Source organism: Diabrotica virgifera, chromosome 10 (assembly GCF_917563875.1).
Source record: "Diabrotica virgifera virgifera chromosome 10, PGI_DIABVI_V3a".
NCBI classification, from domain to species: Eukaryota; Metazoa; Arthropoda; class Insecta; order Coleoptera; family Chrysomelidae; genus Diabrotica; species Diabrotica virgifera.
Genome location: NC_065452.1, coordinates 101,784,341 through 101,810,379, shown reverse-complemented (window position 1 = coordinate 101,810,379; position 26,039 = coordinate 101,784,341). Strand labels below are relative to the sequence as shown.

The 26,039-nt window shown below is 33.4% G+C and overlaps 1 protein-coding gene across 2 annotated transcripts in view; it reads right to left on the bottom strand.

The window, feature by feature from the left end:
* Positions 1-26,039, bottom strand: part of LOC114329727 (solute carrier family 12 member 6) — a 551,775-nt gene that overhangs the window by 495,106 nt on the left and 30,630 nt on the right. For both annotated transcript variants that reach the window (XM_028278912.2, XM_028278916.2), the window contains exon 2: positions 867-1,305. In XM_028278912.2, coding sequence (XP_028134713.1) covers positions 867-960 — 94 coding nt within the window. In that variant the 5' untranslated portion in view covers positions 961-1,305. The remainder of the gene's footprint in view (positions 1-866; positions 1,306-26,039) is intronic.

The following is a 26,039-nucleotide window of genomic DNA, read 5'->3' as shown; positions in this document are numbered from 1 at the left end:
GAAACAATATAGTATTTATATTTACAACAATTAAAGCAGTACTTTAAATACAAAATCTTAAATTAATTACTTAGATTTCATTTAATTATTGCAAATATTGCATTTGGACAACCTGTAAATATTTAATAAGTTATAAATTATTTATTAAAAGTAGATCAAACTAACTTTTAAAAAACTAAAGAGATCAAAAGAAAAAAAATATCCTTCGAGTACGTAAAAATAATCATTTAAGTATTTTAATTCAAAACAAAAAATTTTCCCTCTAATTATAACAATGAGAAATACTCGCTGCGATTATGAGAAGAAAAGCGCGTGACGACACTGGCCGATGTTTCTTTGATTTAATTCGGGGCTAGAAGTTCTCCAGGTCGTCTAAAAGAAAAGTCGACGTAAAACACGGGCCACGATGATCGTGATATTCTCACGGTATCGGTATTTGTGGCCTAGCAGCTTCAGCATAAGCATCAGCAAGAAAAGGGCTAAGATCGATAGGATAGCAGAGCAAAGCAAAGTGGAGTAAAATGTAGGTTAGCAAAAGCATTGTACCGATGGGATGGCAGGGCGGTGGCACAGAATCAATAAGCTGCCGGTGGTGGCGGCGGCCCTGGTGCCGCTCTAGTATAAATCCCGCTCGACAGTCGCCACTTGCCATCGCCACCGCCACCGACCTTTATTCCCAGCGTTCCCGAATTATTCCCGTGTTGACGGATGAAAAATTGCCATGCCCATGCCCATACTCTAGCAATGCCTCTAACAAGCAACGCGGCGATTAAAACCAATAACGGGACAGTAAAATACGGTTACATCCGCAGGAGCACAAGCGTCCGACAAATTGGCGGGAAAACTTAATTCATGACAAAATGTACCTGTTTTTGCAGGAGAACAGTGCCCATCGGCGATTGTTTTCCCAGGAGATTGAGTAGGCTGCTTTATTTCCTCGCCCGCTGTTGGAACTGACATGGTTCTTTATGATTCCAACCTCCACTGAGTACTCATATGATGATGAAGACACCAGATACGGGACACGGCCGCCTCTCTGGACCGGACCACACAAACTACCGATTGTTTCTGCCGCCGCTGAGTTACTGAGATCGGAGGATCGTTGAGATCCCGAGCGCAGCATCCACCACCGTCAGCCCTAGATCCGCTCCCGCCCCCTGTACACCAACCCTTCACAGCCGACACCACTTCCCTCTTCCCTGCCGATGTCGCTTTGTGATGCTTGCTTGGACTATATTCGGGTCCGTTTGGCAATTTTTTAACTTATCCCTGTATGCCCTCTTTATTGGTTTGCCTTTACACTTCCTTAAAATTTAATGAACAACTTTACCTGAAGTTTTACTAATAATAAATTTTAATAATTTCTAAAAAATAATTTTTTTTACAAATTAATAAATAAAAAATCTACAATTACGATAGCATTTGTAATTTCACGGAAAATATTTTTAAAACAAATATTTATTAAAACATTTTTTGAATATCTCACAATAAAACACTGAAAACTTTTGTTTTCTATACTTCCACAAAATTTATTATTTACAACTATGTGACTACAGCTATTTCGGCAGAGTGCCTTTCTCAAGTGATATAGTTTACAATGTGTTTGCCTTTTTAAGTCTCTAACTGAAGAGGTTGAGGAGTGGGGAGCTGTTTGTCTCGAGTTGGTCATTCAGAATTATATCTGCATTTTTCAGTTTATTAATTTCCATAGATTCTAAAAAAGATAGCTTAAGGCTTTTATTTTGGATATGCAGAATTTGAAACTCTTCATTGAAAGAATGATTATGCTCTAGCATCTAGAAGGTGAAGTGCGTATGTAGAAGTGTCTGTTTTTCTATTGTTGAAAGCCCTTTTGTGTTCTGCTATCCGTTTGTCAAAAGTTCTGCCAGTTTGGCCGATGTACGTTTTCGGACAGTCACCACAAGTTAGTTTGTACACACCACTCTGTAGTTGCTTTTTCTTTCGGCTTTTATTGTTCTTAATATTGTGCTTTTATTGTGCTTAATTTATTGTTCTTTTATTGTGCTTAAGTTGTTGTTAGTTCTGAAAGCTGGTATTATTCCTTTCTTTTTTTTTTATTTATCTGGCTATTTTTGTTGTTATCTTGCCAGTATATGTGAGAGAGCAGAAGGTACTGGGTTCTTTCTGTGGTGGTGGATACACTAATTTCAGGGCTTTCTTATGGAGTTTTTGATTTAAAATTTTGTTAACTGTTTGTTCGTTATAGCCGTTGTTTACTGCTATTTGTTTAATGATGTTTAGTTCTATCTCGAAGTTATTTTTTGTCATGGGAATTTCTGTCAGTCTATGTATCATGCTATGGTAGGCTGCTAATTTGTGTTGTGTATCATAGCATGATACATAGACTGACAGAAATTCCCATGACAAATAATAACTTCGAGATAGAACTAAACATCATTAAACAAATAGCAGTAAACAACGGCTATAACGAACAAACAGTTAACAAAATTTTAAATCAAAAACTCCATAAGAAAGCCCTGAAATTAGTGTATCCACCACCACAGAAAGAACCCAGTACCTTCTGCTCTCTCACATATACTGGCAAGATAACAACAAAAATAGCCAGATAAATAAAAAAAAAAAGGAATAATACCAGCTTTCAGAACTAACAACAACTTAAGCAAATATATTAAGAACAATAAGAGCCGAAAGAAAAAGCAACTACAGAGTGGTGTGTACAAACTAACTTGTGGTGACTGTCCGAAAACGTACATCGGCCAAACTGGCAGAACTTTTGACAAACGGATAGCAGAACACAAAAGGGCTTTCAACAATAGAAAAACAGACACTTCTACATACGCACTTCACCTTCTAGATTCTAGATCATAATCATTCTTTCAATGAAGAGTTTCAAATTCTGCATATCCAAAATAAAAGCCTTAAGCTATCTTTTTTAGAATCTATGGAAATTAATAAACTGAAAAATGCAGATATAATTCTGAATGACCAACTCGAGACAAACAGCTCCCCACTCCTCAACCTCTTCAGTTAGAGACTTAAAAAGGCAAACACATTGTAAATTATATCACCTGAGAAAGGCACTCTGCCGAAACAGCTGTAGTCACATAGTTGTAAATAATAAATTTTGTGGAAGTATAGAAAACAAAAGTTTTCAGTATTTTATTGTGAGATAAAATGAACTTCCATCAAGTAACGGTCGAATCCATCAATTATTTTTTGAATATAATTATTTTGACTAAATACTTAAGGAAAATTTTGAAATTTAAAAACAAATAATATATTTTTATCTAAAAGTAAAACACTGAAAATATTTGTTTTCAATACTTCCACAAAATTTATTATAACTTAATGTCACTACAGCTGTTTCGGCAGAATGCCTTTATCAAGTGACTTATTTTACTAGAAGTCTGCATATTACAGTCTCTAACTGAATATATTGAGGAGTGGGGAGCTGTTTGTCTCAAGTTGGTCATTCAGAATTATATCTGCTGTATTTTTTAATTTATTAATTTCCATAGATTCTAGTAAAGATAGCTTAAGGCCTTTATTTTGAATATAAAGAATTTGAAACTGTGCTTTAAAAGAGTGATTATGATCTAGAAGGTGAAGTGCGTACGTAGAATTTGTTTTTCAATTATTGAAAGCCCGTTTGTGTTCTGCTATCCGTTTGTCAAAGTTTCTGCCAGTTTGACCGATGCAAGTTTTGGACAGTCACCACAGGTCAGTTTGTAAACAGCACTCTGTAACTGCTTTTCTTTCGGCTCTTACTGTTCTTAATGTATTTATGTATGTATTATGAATTATGTACGTATGTCCATCAATATATTTTTAACTCAATTCCTATATCAAATTAATTCTGTGTAAAATTCATTTTTGTAGGGTACATTTATGCCACGTACGATATTTTTCTTTAAAAAATTACAATTACATAATTTGGTTTATCTTCTTCTCTTTCTTCAGTGCCCTGTCCAATTATCGAACATTGGCGATCATATTGACAATAATAACTTTGTCGAAGGCAACTCTAAACATATTAGCCGTGGTCTCTTGATACCACTCCCGAAGATTAATTAGGAACTAGGATGTTCTTCTTCGGCGTGGGCCGCTTCTTCCGGCGATTCTGCCCCGTATTATGAGATGTAGAAAGTTATACCTCTTTCCAGGCTGTATTGTCGCCCCCGTTAGATAAATTATTCCGATTCGATTTTTTTGCACAAACTTACTTAAAAAGAGGTCCTTATAACAAATCCACGAGGTACCAGGCGGTACCGTGGTCGAAAAATTGTTTAAACAATTTATTTTAAACAAATTCACAAAACCAATTTTTTCACTCCGAACAAATTCCAGATTCTAGAAACAAATTTTAGATCATATGGGTCATTCTGAGCAAAAAAGATTTCTTGTGATTTTTCTCTAAAATTGATTGTTGTTGAGTTATACGCGATTTAAAATTTGAAAAACGCGAAAATAGCATTTTCAAGGCTTAATAACTCGGTTAAAAATTATTATTATGAAAGTAAAAAAGTGACCAAATCAAAGTTTAAAGGCCCCCCTACAAGATCCTAAAGAAATTTGTGTTATTATTGTATTATTAAGCGGTTACTTTTAATTATTAACAACGAGCAAGCACGTATTAGGCGGCCGTCAATGGTAAGTGCGAAAGAGATGAACCATTCCGGCCGTCCAATGGTGCATCTCACTCGCACTCACATTGACGGCCGCCTCAATACGTTCTTAGCGCTCATTGTTAATAATTAGAAATAACAGCTTAGTAATAAAATAATGACTAATTTTTTTTATTTTTTCAGGATCTTCTATAGGGGGAGGGCTTTGATTTGGTGACTTTCTGACTTTCATAATAATAAGTTTTAACCGAGTTATTAAGCCTTGAAAATGGCTTATCGGATAATTTTCGCATTTTTTAAATTTGAGCATATAACTCGACAACAATCAAGTTTAAAAAAAATATCACAAAAGACCTTTTTTGCTCCGAATGACCCAAACGATTTAAAAAAAATTGTCCGAAGTGAAAAATTAATTTTGTATATTTGTTTAACATAAATTGTTTAAACAATTTTTCGACGACGGTACCGCCTGCTCCCTGGATTTGTTAGAGACCTCTTTTTAAGTAGGTACATAAGTTTGTGCAAAAAAATCGAATCGGAATAATTTACCTAACGGGGGTCACGATACAGCCTCGACCAGCTCTGAACGTTTCATTACATGGTCTAAATATTGTAACTTTCCAATTTTTATTGTTTTTGTTATTCCTAAGCTCTATTTTATTCGATCCACTCAACGCAATATTCGTCGATAGATCCACATCTTAAAGGGCTCCGATTTTTTCATTAGTGTCTCTGTAAGGGTCCAGCTCTCCATGCCATACAACAACGTGGAGAATATATAGCAGCGTATTAATCTGAATTTGGTTTATACAGTGCGTCCATAAAATAATGCACAAATTCATTATTTCGTAAACCGGCGACTTTAAAGAAAACTCCCGAAACGATTTTTATTTTGAAATTACGATTTTTTGGCATATATATCATACTAATTACGTCATCCTTCTGTTTGTGATGACGCAATCGATGATTTTTTTAAATAAGAATAGGTATCATGTGATAGCTCACTTGAAAGAGCTATATTAGTATTCAATTCTATATTCAATAATATAAACACTAACATAGTTATTTACACAGGGTGTTCAAATAAAAATTTTTGGTATTTAAATTAATTGAGACAAAAAGAAGAATGTATGTAATTTATTTAATTCAAAATAATTTCAAAAATAAATATTGTTTTTCGCTTAAATTCAATATTAAAGCTGCCACCCACCTGCCTCTTGGCAGTTTGAACATTTCGTTTAAGCCAAAATCAATGTTTATTTTTCAAATAAAACTTTTTTCTGTTTTCTGGCAGCAGTAAAATGTATTTAGAATTAAATAAATTGCATAAATTCAACTTTTTGTGTCATTTAATTTAATTTAAAAATTTTTTTTTGACACCCTGTATAAATAATTATATTAATGTTTATACTAGTGAATAGATAATTGAATACCCTCTCAAATGAGCTATCACATGACCCCTATTCTCATTTAATAAACATCATCGATTACGTCATCACGCCCAGATTGATTACGTCACTAGTATGACATATATGCCAAAAACTCGTAAATTAAAAATAAAAATCGACTCGTTTCGGGATTTTTTCGCAAAGTCGCCGGTTTACGAAATAATGAATTTATGCGTTACTTTATGAACGCACTATATACGAGTAGAAGTTAGCTATTTATTATTTTATTGTCTAATGAGATTTTATTGGAAAATCTGTAAAATGCATTTTAGCACGTACCTACTATTGAAATTTATTAAAACTAAGCGTGAGATTAGGTGTCTTGATTTGGTAATATATAAGGTTTATAAGGTATATAAGGTTTTATTAAGTTTGACTTTATTGTTTGTTTTATTAAGTTTGTTAAGTTAGTTTTGGTCAGATTTGGTTAGGTTAAGTAAGGTTTGTTTAGGTTTAACGTGTACACGAAAAACTGAGAAAAACTATAATTGGAGAATATCAGTATAGCTTCAAGTAGGGAATGAAGCAAATTTGCATGCTACGAGAAATGAAGGCTTAGAGTTATTATCGTCGGGACCATCATTAGTCCAGGGTACCATGGTAAAAGTACAGTATAACTTCCAATTTCCGTCAATACACATCGATTTTGATAAAAGGACCCCGCAGAAACCTTATGAGAAATGGCTCTCTGTCAAATGCTCTGAAACTTTGGGTTCTGGTAGTCCTTGATGTGTAGAACAAAAGACTCAATGGGCGCGTAGCTCCAAAAAATCTTGGTTTTAATATATAAGCCTCTGAAGTTATAGGTACAGTGAGGACGTTTGAGTTGGAATAAATTCATTTTTTTGAGAATGGCCGACTCTGGAGATAAACTACGAATCAGGTCGATTTTTATTTTTAATTATAATTTTTTGGCGTATATATCATACTAGTGACGTCGTCTATCTGGTCATAATGACGCAATCGATGATTTTTTTTAAATAGGAATTGGGGTCGTGTGATAGCTCATTTTAAAGGTTATTACATTCTCTATTCACTTATATAAACATTAACATAATTATTTATACAGGGTGCCTAAAAAATGTTTTGAATTAAATTATTTGAGACAAAAACAAGAATGTATATAATTTATTTAATTCGAAATGCATTTTACTGCTTTCAGAAAACAGAAAAAAATTTAATTTGAAAAATAAACATTGCTTTTCGCTTAAATAAAATGTTTAAACTGCTAAAAGGCAAGTGGGTGGCAGCTATATTATTGAATTTAAGCGAAAAACAATATTTATTTATCAAATAAACATTTTTCCTATTTTCGGACAACAGTAAAATGTATTTCGAATTATATAAATTATATACATTCTTATTTTAAAAATCACTGTATAAATAATTATGTTAGCGTTTATATTAGTGAATAGAGAATTGAATACCCTTTCAAATGAGCTATCACACGACCCCTATTCTTATTTAAAAAAATCGTCTATTGCATCATCACGCCCAGATGGATGACGTCACTAGTATGATATACATGCCAAAATATTATAATTTAAAAATAAAAATCGACCTGATTCGTAATTTATCTCTAGAGTCGCCCATTCTCGAGAAAATGAATTTATTCGAACTCAAACATCCTCACTGTACCTAAGTTCAGAGGCTTATATCTTAAAACCATGATTTTGTTGGAGCTATGCGTCCACTGAGTCTTTTGTTCTACACATCAAGGACTGCCAGAACCCAAAGTTTCAGAGCATTTGACAGAGAGCCATTTCCCATAAGGTTTCTACGGGGTTCTTTGTGAATTAGCCTCTATTTATCCTTAGCTTCAAAATCTACCCTATGCAAAAGTGTGCTTTTACCTTGGGGGTGGAATTCACCTCAACTGGAGGGTTGGAATCTTTAGATTAAAAATAACTTCACGAATCGATAGAGAAATATATTCAAGTAAAAATGTCTTGAGTTTTTTCTAAAAATCAATACTTTTAGACTTAATAATTATTAAAAATTTCAATTTTTCTTTTGTTTTCAGTCAATTTTTCACGAATAATTCAAAAGTTTACATTTATCAAAAAAAAATCATTAATATACACTATACACTAAGCATCAAAATTAACGCACCACCTTAAAAATGGGACATATTTGATGTCTCGTATTTCCTAAACCTGTTGTCCGATTTGAATATTTTTTTTTAATATATCATAGCTTTATTCTTCTAGAATATCGGTGTAATAATATTATTGCTAAACAGGTAAGTGTCATTGTATACCGGGTGTAACAATGATAGTGTGTTTTTTACTCAAAGTTTGGAACACACTGTGGAATATTCTAGCGTATATAAAATATTGAAATTAAAACTCAACTGTAGCATTGGGCTTTCTTAACATTTTGCTTTTTTATTCAATCGCTTATGTTGGATAATAAAAAAGTTTTGGTAGATTTTAAGAAGTAGTTATTGCGCATTTTTTGACATACAATTAACTATTTTATATTTAACATTGGCATGCATACGGGTATAAACATTTTAGATACATCCCGTATGCACGCCAATGGCGAATATAAAATTCTTAATTGCATGCCAAAAAATGCGAAATAATTACCTCATAAAACCCACCAAATTTCATTTGCATATCCCAACCAGTTTTACAGCAATAAATAAATCGTCAGTTTATAAGAAAAAATTCAATATCCCGTATGTCGGAAACAAAGCATTTGCGAACATATGTTTATAAAGCAAACGGTCATTATTTTGTTTGCCGCACTTATTTAGAAACAGCCTGTATTGATGAATAAAATTGCTAGTTGTTAAAGTACCTAACTTTTTTATTATCCAACATAAGCGATTGAATCAAAAAGCAAAATGTTAAGAAAGCCTAAGGCTACAGTCGACTTTTAACTTCAATATTTTATATACGCCAGAATATTCCACAGTGTGTTCCAAACTTGAGGAAAAAACACACTATCATTTTTACACCCGGTATACAATGACACTTGCCTTTTTAACAATAATATTATTACATCGACATTCTTGAAGAACAAAGCTATAATACACTAAAAAAATCACTCAAATCGGACAACAGGTTTAGGAAATACGAGACATCAAATATGTCCCATTTTTAAGGTGGTGCGTTAATTTTGATGCTTAGTGTATGATACGTAGCTAATAAAAATTAAAAGAAACTGCATTTTTATTTTAGATGTTATTATCTTGTTGTATGTATCTTGTGAGTAACTGTTTGTATGTTGCTCAGGATAGAGATCGATGGAAGGATTTGAGAGAGGCCTATGTCCAAAAATGGCATGTAGAAAGCTAAGGCAGGGCCGTGCGGTGCTATGATGCGGTGAGGCGGTCGCATCAGGCGGCACCACAAGGGGGCGGCATAATTAGTAAAATGAAAATATATCAAAATAACCATATGGATAACAAAAGCGTGTGTAAAATAGAATATTTGAAAAATATCCAATGGCGTGTGTCACTCACTCGAGTTTAAAGAGTAACCACGCCACTTTGCAAACTTAGTTTTAAAAGTGAAAGCGTCTTCTACAGAAACAACAACCTTTTTTTGTATTATACAAGAATTTTACACTCTTTTCTGGTTCCACAAAGTGTTTTTAAGTTCTGAAAAACCATGTTTTTCAACTCACTCTAAACCGTTAAGCGATACTAGATGAACAAGTCGAATAGATGCATTGAAACCTTTAAGATTTCAATTTTGTTAAACATATGATGCCGTATTCGAAATAATAGAAGAAGTCAACAAAGATACAGAAACTAAAGTCAAAGCACGAGGATTAGCAAAAAATATTAAAAATTATAAAATTATATGCGGTAAAGTTCTTGGGCATGATATTTTATTTCATATAAATTCAGTCTCGAAGAGGTTGCAACATATATAACTATAAATTTGTCAGATTGTGTAAAAAGGTTGCCAGAAACAATAAAAAAAAAATAAAAGTTACAGACAATCTGGCTATGACCAAACGAAAATTACTGCTAATGAAATTGCAGAAAATCTTGATATAATTCCATAATAGATCTTGATTCCAGCGGAAAATGAAATTCGAGCCAGGAGAAAAAAGCGTCAATTTGATTACGAAAAATCTATGGAGGGGTTTTTAACAGAAGAAGATAAATTTAAAATAAATTTCTTCATCTATATTTTAGACATTGTCATTAATTCTTTGATTGGTCGATTTTCGCTTCTAGAAATTCATAAATAAATAAATTATTAATGATCTTTTTAAATTGACGGAAATAAATAATAAAATACTAAAAAAATGTTGTATGAATCTTCATTCAATTCTTTCAATAGAAAAAAGAAAAGAATCGAATATACAGGCAAATGATTTTCTAGAAGAATTGCGTGATATATCCCAAATGATAACCATGCTCCATGAAACCTTTAGAAGTTTTGAACTATTTCTGTATGCCCAAATGTAGTTGTTAGAATTTTATTAACACTCTCTGTCTCGGTAGCTAGAGGGGAAAGAAGTTTTTCAAAATTGAAAATTATTAAAAACTATTACGAAGCTCCATAAGACAAACAAAACTAAAAATTTGATTGACGAATTTGCCAAAATTAAAGTCAGAAGGGTAGTTCAGAGAAATAAGGAAAAAATATCCTGTTGGTGACACAACCCCCTCCAGGCCGAAACCAAATTTTTTTTTGAGTAGTATGGGCATCTATATTAATAACCTATATGTTTCCTGCAGCCGATTTTGATGATATACATAGTTATAAACAAATGAATATCAAAAAACGGTAAATTTTCGCTTTTTTCGTCTATTACCAAAAAGTTAGGTATTTTAAACAAATTTTAGAGTGAGAAACTCATAAATCGTATAAAAACCTTCAATATGGCGTTCGCTGAATATGTCTGTCCTTATTGGTTGCTTAGAAAATTGCAAAATAAATCATACATTTTGAGTTTTTATAAATATTCATAACTTATGTAAAAATTAACTTAGAACGTTCTTATTACACGGAATGCTGAGACTTCTGGTGCTTAAATCATATCCTAAATTTCAAAGCAATTGGTCAAATAGTTTAAAAGGTATTTAATTTGTTTATCCCAAATTAATTTTTTTTGCAACGCTATAAGTCAGAAAATGATGAAGTTACACTAATACTTTGGATAGTTTATGAAAGAAGAAAATTTATACTATTAATTTGATTAAAAAAAAATGACAAAAAATAATTCTAAATACTGCAAAATTATTTTGCAAAAACATGTAAAGTAAAAAAAGGGGGGGCTAACTTCGTCCCTAATTGTCCTAGGACAATTGTTTTTCTTTCTAATTGTGTATAAAAATTCAGTCTTTCCAAATATGAAAAAATAATTTTTCTACAGGTAACGGTTACAAAGTTATTCTAATTGTTTGTAAGTAAGCAAAAAATCGACGTGTTTTTGCAAAATAATTTTACACTGTTTAAAATTACTTTTTGTCATTTTTTTTAATTAAGTCAATAGTATAAAGGTTCTTCTTCCATAAACTGTCAGAAGTCTTACTGTAACCTCATAATTTTCTGACTTATAGTGTTGCAAAAAAAATGAATTTGGGAAAACAAATTAAAAAACTTTTAAACTATTTGACCAATTGCTTTAAAATTTAAAATATAATTTTAGCACCAGAAGTCTCAGCAATTCGTGTAATAAGAAGGTTCTTAAGAACTAAGAAGTTAATTTTTACATAAGTTATGAATATTTATAAAAACCCAAAATTTATGATTTATTTTGCAATTTTCTAAGCAACCAATAAGGATAGACATATTCAGCGAACGCCATATTGAAATTTTTTAGACGATTTATGAGTTTCTTACTCTCAAATTTGTTTAAAATGCTTAACTTTTTGGTTATAGACGAAAAAAGCGAAAATTTACCGTTTTTTTTATCTTCATTTGTTTCTAACTATGTATATCATCAAAATCGGCTGCAGGAAACAAAAAGGTGATTAATATAGATGTCCATACTACTCAAAAAATTTGGTTTCGGCCTGGAGGGGGATGTGTCACGAGAAAAATCTTATTTCTCTGGACTAGGGTAAAACTGTAATTTTTGTAAATGTTATTTAATGTTAATACGTATTTCATTTAATTTAAATTATGTTTTGTTTTTAAAATAAAAGTGTGTTCAATTTGTGCAGTTGGATTTAATAAAAATAAAAGTTAAGTTTTAATTATATTTAAGGGGCGGCATTTTGAAGACTTGCATCATATTTAAAGATGTACCGCACGGCTCTGAGCTAAGGGCTATCTTATACATACAACTTTTAGTCGAACAACTACTTAGTTGTGTATCATAAGTCTATAGGAATATATGGAAGTGCGCATACTGTCAACTCGATAGTTGCTCGACAAAAAAATCAAAAGACCGGCTCTATCGTCTTTTGACTGAAAAGTCGCACAACTATCGATAATCTACTCAAATTCCATGGCATTAGATGGTCGCGCGCATACACTCGACTCAATAGTTGTTTGACGATCATTTAGGGTCGATTTCTCATACCTGCGGTAATCTATGGTTCAGTTGAACCGGGTTCACGGGTGATCTCCGGTTTTGTTTGGAATGCATTTCTCATTGCACGTTCATGTCAGTGCTCGTTCTACAGCTTTCGAGAAATGCCAATAGATGGCAAAGGTAAAAAACTGTCGCCATTTTGAACTACCTTTTTTATGCTGTTTTTGAATAAAGTTAAATTTAAGTATTTATAGTCAAATAGTCATTTTAATAATTATAAATAAATATTATAAAAACAAAAATAATGTTTTATCGTTTATCGTTAGGCTTAATATAATAAAATAGGATAATATCCTATATTATATATATTATATTTATATTATGATTATGACAGCGTTTCATGTTAATACAACGCATGCGTAGTCCATGAAATCATCTGAACTGAGTTCTGAAATCTTTGAACGGCCGAATTCCACCGTTCAAGCATCGTTCAAGTTTAAACTGCCATCGGTTGAACGTGAATTGAGAAAGACGATTTTGACTTTAAACTGATGTTTACTAGAAGTTCAGGTTAAACTGGAGTTGAACTCGATATGAGAAATTGGCCCTTAGTTGGAAATAAGTTACTTTTGATACCGTTACTTAGCGATATTTATTACAAAATACTGATTTATCTGATCCCTGTACTGTATTGAGTAGTCATCTTTAAATCAGTATTTCCGTACTTGTAACTTGTAACGTTTTACCTAAATACCAAAACATCTTCCTAGTACACATTTTATAAATACTTTGTTTTTACCGGAAACATTCATTATTACTATTCATAATACAAAATAATTTTAGTGAAAACTATAAAAAATGTAAATTGTTTCACTGATTGGCAATAATAAATATAATTTTAGCTTATAAAAACATAATACAACTCGAAACAAAGTTTTCTTATTATATAAAAGTATAAAACGTCTAATTATTTTAAATAACGAAAAATACAAACTTTGTGGTTTAAATTATAATTATTAAAAAATGCCCTCAAACATAATATATTGATTTTAAATCTGTTACAGACATTAAAAATCAATTGCTTTAATTGAACAGTAGAAGGTTACTTATTTCAGATTTATATTTAAAAATGTGATTTGTTTCACTTTTGCTGTCGTAAGTCTTGTTCGTCTATCGGACATCGGATACAATTATCCCATTTTTGAAAAACACTTTTTCGCAAGGTACAGAAGTAGTCACAGTTGTTTGACTATCGTTCAGTTGGGAGCATCTACGTAGAGACACGAACAAGGGGGCAAGTGAATCATTTTATGCGGTACAGGTAGGTTTATCGTTGTTTAAAGTTTATTTTTATATTTATCTACAACTTAACAACTAATTTTGCAGTTCATTTGTTTAATAAAAAATTAAGCATCCACTTGTGGAGTAGAACTTTTTGATATGCTATTTATTATATAATAAATAGTTATATTTATGTTGTTTGATTGTTTGGTGAAGTAAAAACTCCATTGACTGCACTAAATGCATTTTAATTTGTTATAGGTGCAGAAGTTCAAAAGAAATGGCTAAATTTAAGAACATCCTTTTCGAGGGAACTTAAATCCCAACCAACTTGTCAGGGCAAGCAGCATGTAATCGTAGAAAATACATTTACTTCGAGAAGTTACTATTTCTTAAATCCTTTTTGGTTCAGTAACCCACCGAAAGTAACATAAATAACGGTACGGAAGACACAGAAAAAACAAATAATACGGAATTAAATGAAATAGAAACACCTCAATTGACTAAGCAAAGTCTTAATAGAAAAAGAACGGCAAATTCAACATTTCAACAATCTTTGTCGAATATCTTAAAGGAAGATGTAGATGAGGACAAAAACTTTGCACTTTCAATAGTTCCTTCATTACAGTTTTTAACGGACAACGAAAATCTTGAGGCAAAAATCCAAATTTTACAAGTATGTATTTCAAACAATAAAAAATAGAAGAGTTAAGGATTTTACAGCCACTACTAGCTACTAAACTATACAACCTTCCGAATATTCGCACGATCAATTGTCCAACGTGCCACGCCCATCTCAAAAATTCAACAACGAATCATCAGTTATCAAGGAATTAACTCCGACATGTTGACACACTGAAATCTCCAATGCAACTATCGACTGTTAGGCCAGGGTAATAAGACAAAAATATACCCTGTTCGTGACACTTCAGCAGCCAGGGTACTGAAGCATTTTTTCGACAAGTAATACCTATAGGAACAAATTGTAACTATTTCCTGCTTAGGATCTCGCGGCCATTTTTATTTATAAACAATTAACTGTCAAAAAATGGCATTTTTCCCTTTTTTTTTTTCAAATCAATGGAAAACAGTGAAACTTATGATTTTTTTAGTACAAATATCTTTGAGATTATGGAAAAAGCTTTAAAATGACATATTACAAAGTTTGATATACTCATTTATTGTTAATATAATTGCGAAAAAAGGTCGGAATTGTAAAAAAAATATTTTCGTAATAACTGTTGTAAAAATTAGTGTACAGGTTTGAAATTTTTGTCAAATGAGGGTTCTTTGGTGCTTAATATGTGATAAAAATTTCAAAGCGATTCGTTCAATTGTTTAAATTTTACTCGAATTGTTTATCTCAGAGAGCATTTTTTTGCAATAACATAAGTCAGAAAAAAATGACGTTAGAACCATTCCACAGATGTCAAATGGAAGAGCATGAGCTATATTTTCGACTTGGTTTAAAAAAAGCGAATAAAAAATGCATTTATTAGTAATAAATAATTATGCAAAAGTATCGTAAATCTTTCCTTATAAAGTTTTTGGATAACGTTTTTCAAAAAATTAACTTTTTTACCCTGTTTTAAGTGTACAACTGCCAAGTAATGTTATTTATATCATAATTGATAAAAAATTGTAATAAATATATATAATTTCTTATATAACAAAATAAAAAGTTTATAAGGAAAGATTTACGACACTTTTGCATAATTATTATTACTAATAAATGCATTTTTTATTCGCTTTTTTTTTAAACCAAGTTGAAAATATAGCTCATGCTCTTTCATTTGACACCTGTGGAATGGTTCTAACGTCATTTTTTTCTCACTTATGTTATTGCAAAAAAATGCTCTCTGGGAAAAACAATTTGAATAAAATTTAAACAATTGAATGAATCGCTTTGAAATTTTTATCACATATTAAGCACCAAAGAACCCTTATATGACAAAAATTTCAAAGCTGTACACTAATTTTTACAATAGATATTGCGGAATTAATTTTTTTTGCAATTCCGACCTTTTTTCGCAATTATATTAACAATAAATGAGTATATCAAACTTTGTAATACGTCATTTTAAAGCTTTTTCCATAATCTCAAAGATATTTGTACTAAAAAAACCATAAGTTTCACTGTTTTCCATTGATTTGAAAAAAAGGGGAAAATGCCATTTTTTGACACTTAATTGTTTATAAATAAAAATGGCCGCCAGATCCTACGCAGGAAGTAGTTACAATTTGCTCTTATAGGTATTACCTGTCGAAAAAATGCTTCAGTACCCTGGCTGCTCGAGTGTCATGGGAAAAACCTTATTACCCTGGACTATGTATGCGCATCCTACACAACTAAATAGTTTAGCCGAGAACAAATCGCAATACCCTCACGATTCGACTAAAAAGTTGTATGTATGCGGGTGGGCCTGAGAAAATGAATCTCATATTATACTAATATCTAATATTTTTATTAGCACCTTAATGTGGTACGTGTCACTAAAAATAGGGATAAATGAAGAAATAGCGTAAAAAGAGCAGTACGATCCCTGGAAGAAACGCAACATTCATAAACTTTACACATCTGTTAAGATGTGTAGATTGGAGGAAGAAGAAGAAGAGTATTTTAATTCATGAAACTTTCATTAGTTGGACTCCATTTCAGTTAATTTAGCACAATGCGGCTTTCCAGGCAATGACATAAATCAGCCGTATTTAGAGACCTCTAATAACATTTACCTGGAATTTACAATGGTCGGCCATGAATACATTAACCAATTTTATTGAGTCAGACTTCATATGCTCATTGTGTAACATATATAATATTCAAAGCTTATCTTATACAGTGTGTCTGCGTAGCTTGGAACCACATAGGAAACATTTTTGTTATCCATTTTAGGAAAAAAGTGCTCTGCATCGTCTAAAACCTAAAATTCAATCATCCGATATCACATTTTATCAACAGTATACGAAGTATGTATGTCAAAAAATATGAATTTCGCTCAAGAGGAAAGTACCTTTATTTTTCACGTATTGAAAATTGTTCTTATAAAAAGTTATTCGGAATTTAAAAGTATGTTTCAATATGCAATTACATCGTTCTAATTGAAAAATAAAGGTTCTTTCCTCTTGAGCAAAATTCATATTTTTTGACATACCTCATATACTGTTAGTAAAATTTGATATCTGATGATTTAATCTTAGGTTTTAGACTATGCAGACCTTTTTATAAAGAATAACTTTTTTTGTAAAATTATCAATAACGGAGTTATCGTAATAAAAATAATGTGAGGTATCCGTAATTTGAAAAAAAAAATTCAAAATATTTTTTTTCAATTAGAAGAATATATATAATTGAATATTATAACAAAATTTTTAATTCCAAACAACTTTTCTTAATATCAATTTTCGATATTGTGAAATATAAAGGTACTTTCCTCTTGAGCGAAATTCATATTTTTTGACATACCTCATATACTGTTAATAAAATTTGATATCTGATGATTTAATCGTAGGTTTTAGACCATGCAGACCACTTTATGAAGAATAACTTTTTTTCGTAAAATTGATAATAAAAATGTTTCCTATACGGTTCCAAGTTATGCAGACACACTGTATAAAATAATGATCTTATTTAAATTCGTAGAATATGTAATGAAATTGCTTGGTATTTTCTATTATTGTTTGTTGTTCCAACTACTCGTAAAGATACCAGTTTCATCCTATAAAATATTAAATATTTGATTAAGTAACACATCTCTATTATCCGAAAAAACTTTTCGATTAAGGAGATTTTCTCTGGGAAACAAAAATAAGCATTTTTAAAATGAAAAGTGTTGCAAATAAGTAAATGTCCTAGTTTTCATATTAAGGTGGTGCAAGCGCATCTCAAGTATTTAAATAAGGTATTTCACGTTGTAAAATTAGAAATAAGACACATTTATTATCCTCCTCCTCCTCCTCTATCTTTTCGCCTTCGTAAGGATGTAGTGGTGTCATGTAATTTGTTTGACTATTTCTGTCCAATTACCTCTCTCCTGTGCGTGTTGTTTTGCTTCGGAGAATGAGTAACAAGTCATGTCCTTTATGTGGTCCGACCATCGTACTGGAAATCTTCCTCTGGATCTTTTGCCCGCTACGTTGCCTTCAACTATCATTCGTTCCACTTCTAAGTTGTATGTCCAAAATATCTCAGTATATTTTAGTTGATAGTTGTGGTGAGTCTAGTTTTTATGTTTCAGCTAGTATTGAATTATTTGTGCGATGTGAGGTCCATGGTCAGGGCTGCATTTAGGTCAATTGACGCCCTAGGCCCTAGGTAATTCTCTAGTAGCCGCCTTTCAACCATGTACCATTTTTGCGAAAAAACATTGCAAGCCGATTGTTTTATTTAAATAAGAATACACAAAAATGGATTTAAATTACGATGTTTATCTACATACCTATAACAGAAAAAATTGTCATTCCAGTTTGATCACGTCAGAGATTCTTCTAGATTTTTCTTAGGCAAAACCATCTATAATGTCGTCATAATTTATCGACTTTGTTACGTCACTTTCCATGGACAAAATCGACAAATTGTTAAGACGTTCTTGCGTCATACTTGATCGGAAATTAATTATAATTCTAGGCCTGGATCATGCGTACCAAAAAAAAGTTGATTCATAGCAAGCAGAAAATTTGTTAGTAGCTTAACGGTGTCTACTCGGACAAACTTTGATGTATGGGAACACTGGAACAGGGAAGTTTAAATTGTGGAACGTGATTTTAATTGTGGAACGTGTCATCCTACCAAGTTTAAGATTGTGAAAACTACCAGGTTGTTTTAAAGTTCATTCAACTGCAAACTTTATATAAGATATAAAAAAATGTTTGTTAGACATTTTAATAAGTCCGACACGTAAAACATGTCAAATAACAGGAATTATATTGGTGTTAAATAGCAGTCTGATTTTTGCATGAGAGTTTAATGAAAGGGTATCAAATAAATTGGAAGTTCTGTCCGACAAAATACATGGGACGTTTTTGTCTGACGTTAGTAACCTGTAACCTGTTCCACAATTAAAACTTCCCCTGTTCCAGTGTTCCCGTACATCAAAGTTTGTCCGACTAGAAACCGTTAAGCTATTAACAACGTTTCAACTTGTTATTAATAAACTTTTTTGGTACGTCATTTCCAGGCCTATTCTTGACATTTTCGAAAATGACCTTTCAGCGGACACGCTGGCAACTGGGGTGCACAAATGCGCCAAGCAATGTCAAAATTAAGGAAAATATCTTTAAATATTTAGATATGTCAATTGGTGATTTTGTTGTGGTATCCAAATGATCCTTTTAAGTGAATGCATTCATGTATGAATGATGTATCTAGGTCGTCTGTCCAAATTTGTATTAAATTTTCAGCTTCTTTAATAATTTCTGCATTGTTTAACTTTGGCAAATCTGTTATAACAGTGAAACTTGATAAATAAGTCGATCATATTCCAGACGTCTATTTAGATCTCTTATCAGAGTGTCGATTATAATATAGAACATGCGGATTTTCATCTCATCACTAGCTGAAAAGTTTAGTTCATCATCGGCCCCCCGTCAAAATGAATTTTTCTTTTTCTCTTTCTTATTTCTTTATGTTTTATTTGAGCACAATTTTTTGTCTTCCTCTTCATAAATGGCAAAATTATTTCTGATTGAGGTAAAGTAATTTGAAAGACATTTCGTTCGTTGCAATCACTTAAGTTTCAAAACCGATAGAGGTGCTTGCTGCACTCTCTGATTGGACTGGAATAATGATGCGGCTGTATTTTCGTTTTTCAACGAAATTGAAAATGGTTATTTATTTTTGATTTACATGTTTACTGTGATTGGAGTACGAAGGGAACCACGTGAATTATAAATTGTAAAATTCTCTTAACTTCCTTAGTCTCAGTATCCGTATGGCTTGCAAATTGTAGAAGCCTCGGAGGTGTAACCAGAGAAGGTTCTCATTGTTTTCAGTCTGGTGGGATGTAGAGTAACATGATGTTGTTTTATATGCCATTAGAGTGAAAACTTAGTCTTTTGCTAGCAGTTGCCGCTAGGGCATCTATGCCATTTCGTTCGTTGCAATCCGTGACTGCACGCCGGGGTTTGTTTTGGTTGGATCAGAGAGAGCAGCATATGTGCCTCCTGATGAGAGACTAATAAGTTTCGAAACCGGCAGAGGTGCTTGCTGCACTCTCTGATTGGACTAGAATATATTGCGGCTGTATTTTCGTTTTGGAACGAAATTGAAAATGGTTATTCATTTTTAATTTGAAAGAGCTTCATACGCTTTAAGGACAGAACCCCGATTCATTGCAGGACTCTGGACATACTTATTAGATAGGTTTATTCTTTCTAAAATATTTTGTGAAATGACAGCTAATAAAGCCATATCAAATGTGTCCAAAAAGCATGTAAAAAGGGCTTTTTTTGCTGAAGCCAGTGTATAACGCTTTCATTGCGTCAGCCCTTGCGGACCACCTAATTTCACTAAGAGATTTTACAACAGGTGATTTTAAGTTGTCAGTCAAAATTTTCCATCTATATGTGGAAACCGAGCAAAATGTATATAATTCTTGTAAAAAAATGGAAAAGGGCGTTCAGAAAGGATTCTGCTGATGAAGATACTACCAAATTGAGGGAATGTCCAGAGCAAGGTATGTACTCAGCAAGTTTCTTGTGATTTTTTATTTTGACCTGCAGTCCTGAATATTTGCCAGACATATTGGATGCGTTGTCATATGACTGGCCGCGACAATCACTTAAATCAATGGTACATTCCTCTGAAGTCGAAATAATCACTGTTGATTCCAAAGCAGCAGATTTGTGACCTTTGGCATCAAAGATAAACTTATGTATATCTACAATGGTACTTCCAAGTTTCAGTATAAATCAAACCAAATAAAGTCTTTAGTTTCTGCCTAATGTGCAAAATACATTAACATTGAAGTGTTCAATGGCCCGTCGCCTTTGCAGTGCTGCCGGCGGCCCAATAATCCCTAAATTTACTACTTCCGTCTTTTTTGAATAAATAGTGTTAAGAGAATGCAATTTATTTTATAGAAATGAAGGCAAACTTCTATTCCATTGATGGATGTACTTAAATGTTATTCGATTTTAATTTTTATATACAAATATTTTTTTGTACAGTATTTTTGCAGCCCCCTTATAATGTGCCGCCCTAGCCAGCTGCCTATATTGCCTAATGGATAAAGCGGCCCTGTCCATGGTATGCGCAACATTCTACGGTAGACTCACATTTCAAATGTCATTATACGCTTCGAATATGCTTTTTGATGGTTCAAGCCTCTGAAGCGTAGATGGCGATAGGAAATATTGATGCTCAAACAAGGAATAATTTTATGTTTTTTGTAATGCCAGTATTCTTCCATATTTTTGTGAGTTTGGCTGTTGCCGATCTGGCCATTGTAATGCGTCTACGTATCTCGTCTTCGCATCCTCCACTGTTAGTAATAACAGAGAACAACGACCACAGTTGTTCTCTGGTAATAACGCAACCTAAGTAGTTAAATTATCTTACCACTTGTAACCATGTCAAGTTTCTTATCTCTGTTTGATTGTTTCTGATTATATCGATGACCGTTACTTCGGTTTTCTGTATATTTATTTTCAAACTATATTCCGTACTTACCGTGCCTAGCCTATTCATAATTTCTTCCAGTTCTTCTGGTGTCATCAGCATACGTAGGTTTTTTTATTTTTCTTCCTCCTATAGTTGCTCCGCCTTGCCATTCCTCAAAAACTTGACGAATAAGGTGTTCACTGTACATGTATATTGAATAGAATGGAGGATATTATATATCCCTGTCGAACTCCAGATTTTAATTTTTCGAACACTAGGTGCTCCAAGGGTTGTTTCTGATAGTGTATTCGTATTCAGCGCCCCCAAAAACTCCAGAGTAATCTGTTTGCATCAATTTAGTGCTGAAAACCCTGAAACTCCAGAAGATAACGGGCCTTAGCAGTCATTCTGGGCACCAGGTGCACCTGGGGGGCGTTCTGATGGCGTATTTATGTTCAACGACCCCAAAATCCCCCGAGTAACAAAATTTGGCACATAATATACTGATTTTGAAATGTATATGCACTTTTGGATGCATTTTATGCACTGTACATGCAATTATGGGCTCCTTCAAGGGCTTATCAGCCAAGGAACCTGAATCCAGAGTTTCTATACTTCCTTGATATGGCTTAGCTATTATATATGTATATATATATATATATATATACAAAATATGCATAAGATGGAATGCAACCACAGACACGTGTTTCTGACTTATTAGTCGTCATCAGTATGGTATAGCCAAACAGGAGCAACGCAACCAATTTGTGGCTGTAATGTTAGAAGACCCTCAGGATTCGAGAGCAACAACTAACACATCCACGGAGGAAGCTACAGCTACCTGAGGAAAGTAATGCCAAACGTTTAAAACGTTTTAAAATCAAACAAGGAGAGGTTAACGCGAGTTAATAGATATCGGCATGGCTCGCAACAATGAAAATACAAAATATGCATAAGATGGAATGCAACCACAGACACGTGTTTCTGACTTATTAGTCGTCATCAGTATGGTATAGCCAAACAGGAGCAACGCAACCAATTTGTGGCTGTAATGTTAGAAGACCCTCAGGATTCGAGAGCAACAACTAACACATCCACGGAGGAAGCTACAGCTACCTGAGGAAAGTAATGCCAAACGTTTAAAACGTTTTAAAATCAAACAAGGAGAGGTTAACGCGAGTTAATAGATATCGGCATGGCTCGCAACAATGAAAATACAAAATATGCATAAGATGGAATGCAACCACAGACACGTGTTTCTGACTTATTAGTCGTCATCAGTATGGTATAGCCAAACAGGAGCAACGCAACCAATTTGTGGCTGTAATGTTAGAAGACCCTCAGGATTCGAGAGCAACAACTAACACATCCACGGAGGAAGCTACAGCTACCTGAGGAAAGTAATGCCAAACGTTTAAAACGTTTTAAAATCAAACAAGGAGAGGTTAACGCGAGTTAATAGATATCGGCATGGCTCGCAACAATGAAAATACAAAATATGCATAAGATGGAATGCAACCACAGACACGTGTTTCTGACTTATTAGTCGTCATCAGTATGGTATAGCCAAACAGGAGCAACGCAACCAATTTGTGGCTGTAATGTTAGAAGACCCTCAGGATTCGAGAGCAACAACTAACACATCCACGGAGGAAGCTACAGCTACCTGAGGAAAGTAATGCCAAACGTTTAAAACGTTTTAAAATCAAACAAGGAGAGGTTAACGCGAGTTAATAGATATCGGCATGGCTCGCAACAATGAAAATACAAAATATGCATAAGATGGAATGCAACCACAGACACGTGTTTCTGACTTATTAGTCGTCATCAGTATGGTATAGCCAAACAGGAGCAACGCAACCAATTTGTGGCTGTAATGTTAGAAGACCCTCAGGATTCGAGAGCAACAACTAACACATCCACGGAGGAAGCTACAGCTACCTGAGGAAAGTAATGCCAAACGTTTAAAACGTTTTAAAATCAAACAAGGAGAGGTTAACGCGAGTTAATAGATATCGGCATGGCTCGCAACAATGAAAATACAAAATATGCATAAGATGGAATGCAACCACAGACACGTGTTTCTGACTTATTAGTCGTCATCAGTATGGTATAGCCAAACCTAGCCTCAGGTAGCTGTAGCTTCCTCCGTGGATGTGTTAGTTGTTGCTCTCGAATCCTGAGGGTCTTCTAACATTACAGCCACAAATTGGTTGCGTTGCTCCTGTTTGGCTATACCATACTGATGACGACTAATAAGTCAGAAACACGTGTCTGTGGTTGCATTCCATCTTATGCATATTTTGTATTTTCATTGTTGCGAGCCATGCCGATATCTATTAACTCGCGTTAACCTCTCCTTGTTTGATTTTAAAACGTTTTAAACGTTTGGCATTACTTTCCTCAGGTAGCTGTAGCTTCCTCCGTGGATGTGTTAGTTGTTGCTCTCGAATCCTGAGGGTCTTCTAACATTACAGCCACAAATTGGTTGCGTTGCTCCTGTTTGGCTATACCATACTGATGACGACTAATAAGTCAGAAACACGTGTCTGTGGTTGCATTCCATCTTATGCATATTTTGTATTTTCATTGTTGCGAGCCATGCCGATATCTATTAACTCGCGTTAACCTCTCCTTGTTTGATTTTAAAACGTTTTAAACGTTTGGCATTACTTTCCTCAGGTAGCTGTAGCTTCCTCCGTGGATGTGTTAGTTGTTGCTCTCGAATCCTGAGGGTCTTCTAACATTACAGCCACAAATTGGTTGCGTTGCTCCTGTTTGGCTATACCATACTGATGACGACTAATAAGTCAGAAACACGTGTCTGTGGTTGCATTCCATCTTATGCATATTTTGTATTTTCATTGTTGCGAGCCATGCCGATATCTATTAACTCGCGTTAACCTCTCCTTGTTTGATTTTAAAACGTTTTAAACGTTTGGCATTACTTTCCTCAGGTAGCTGTAGCTTCCTCCGTGGATGTGTTAGTTGTTGCTCTCGAATCCTGAGGGTCTTCTAACATTACAGCCACAAATTGGTTGCGTTGCTCCTGTTTGGCTATACCATACTGATGACGACTAATAAGTCAGAAACACGTGTCTGTGGTTGCATTCCATCTTATGCATATTTTGTATTTTCATTGTTGCGAGCCATGCCGATATCTATTAACTCGCGTTAACCTCTCCTTGTTTGATTTTAAAACGTTTTAAACGTTTGGCATTACTTTCCTCAGGTAGCTGTAGCTTCCTCCGTGGATGTGTTAGTTGTTGCTCTCGAATCCTGAGGGTCTTCTAACATTACAGCCACAAATTGGTTGCGTTGCTCCTGTTTGGCTATACCATACTGATGACGACTAATAAGTCAGAAACACGTGTCTGTGGTTGCATTCCATCTTATGCATATTTTGTATTTTCATTGTTGCGAGCCATGCCGATATCTATTAACTCGCGTTAACCTCTCCTTGTTTGATTTTAAAACGTTTTAAACGTTTGGCATTACTTTCCTCAGGTAGCTGTAGCTTCCTCCGTGGATGTGTTAGTTGTTGCTCTCGAATCCTGAGGGTCTTCTAACATTACAGCCACAAATTGGTTGCGTTGCTCCTGTTTGGCTATACCATACTGATGACGACTAATAAGTCAGAAACACGTGTCTGTGGTTGCATTCCATCTTATGCATATTTTGTATTTTCATTGTTGCGAGCCATGCCGATATCTATTAACTCGCGTTAACCTCTCCTCTCCTTATATATATATATATATATATATATATATATATATATATATATATATGCTTTCTGTTGTTTTCCGGGTTTGACTCCGCGTTGAATAATTTTGGTTTTGATAAAAACCATTATTTTGACGACGTTTCGGTTTTTATCAAAACCAAAATTATTCAACGCGGAGTCAAACCCGGAAAACAACAGAAAGCACATATAGCTCCCGCGGAAATTTCAAGTGTAACATATATATATATATATATATATATATATATATATATATATATATATATATATATATATATATTGCTGTAGAATTGTTTTTTTTTTAATTCAAAAAAATTAAATTTTTATCAAAGATCATAAGACCATAGTTTTTCATCACCCTGTATATGACCAAAATTGTATAGAATTTAATTTGTTATTAAACAAGTGTTTCGGAAAAATAAAAACGATTAGTGATAATGATTCGACGAAATGGACGGGACATTAACAAACAATTCGGTGATTAGAAAGTGGACAGAGCGTTGACGGGAACAATGACGTTTTTAAGATCTTTCCGGGAAGGGTTTAATTTGGTAAACAAATTGTATTAGTTTTTAGATATAAAAGTAGAAAGTAGAAAAGAACTAATTATGATATTTCTTGAAATTTGACAAATTGGAAAAGTTATGTGGAAGAATATTTGGTTTCTTAAGAAATAAATGGTTTGAGAGAGGTTGTTGTTGATTGGATGGAAAATATCGGGAGAAGGGATAATGATTGTTAGAGTCTGGATTTGAGAGAGAAATAAGCGGTACTGTGTAATGAACATCGACAGAAGGCAGTCGAGTTTTTAAAAGTGTGTAATCAGTGTAGAGTGGTGTGATTAGCCTTTGCGAGCAGAATCAAGTTGAAACCAAATTGTCGACCGGTTGAAGAGTTAATTTTTCCTGGTCCGA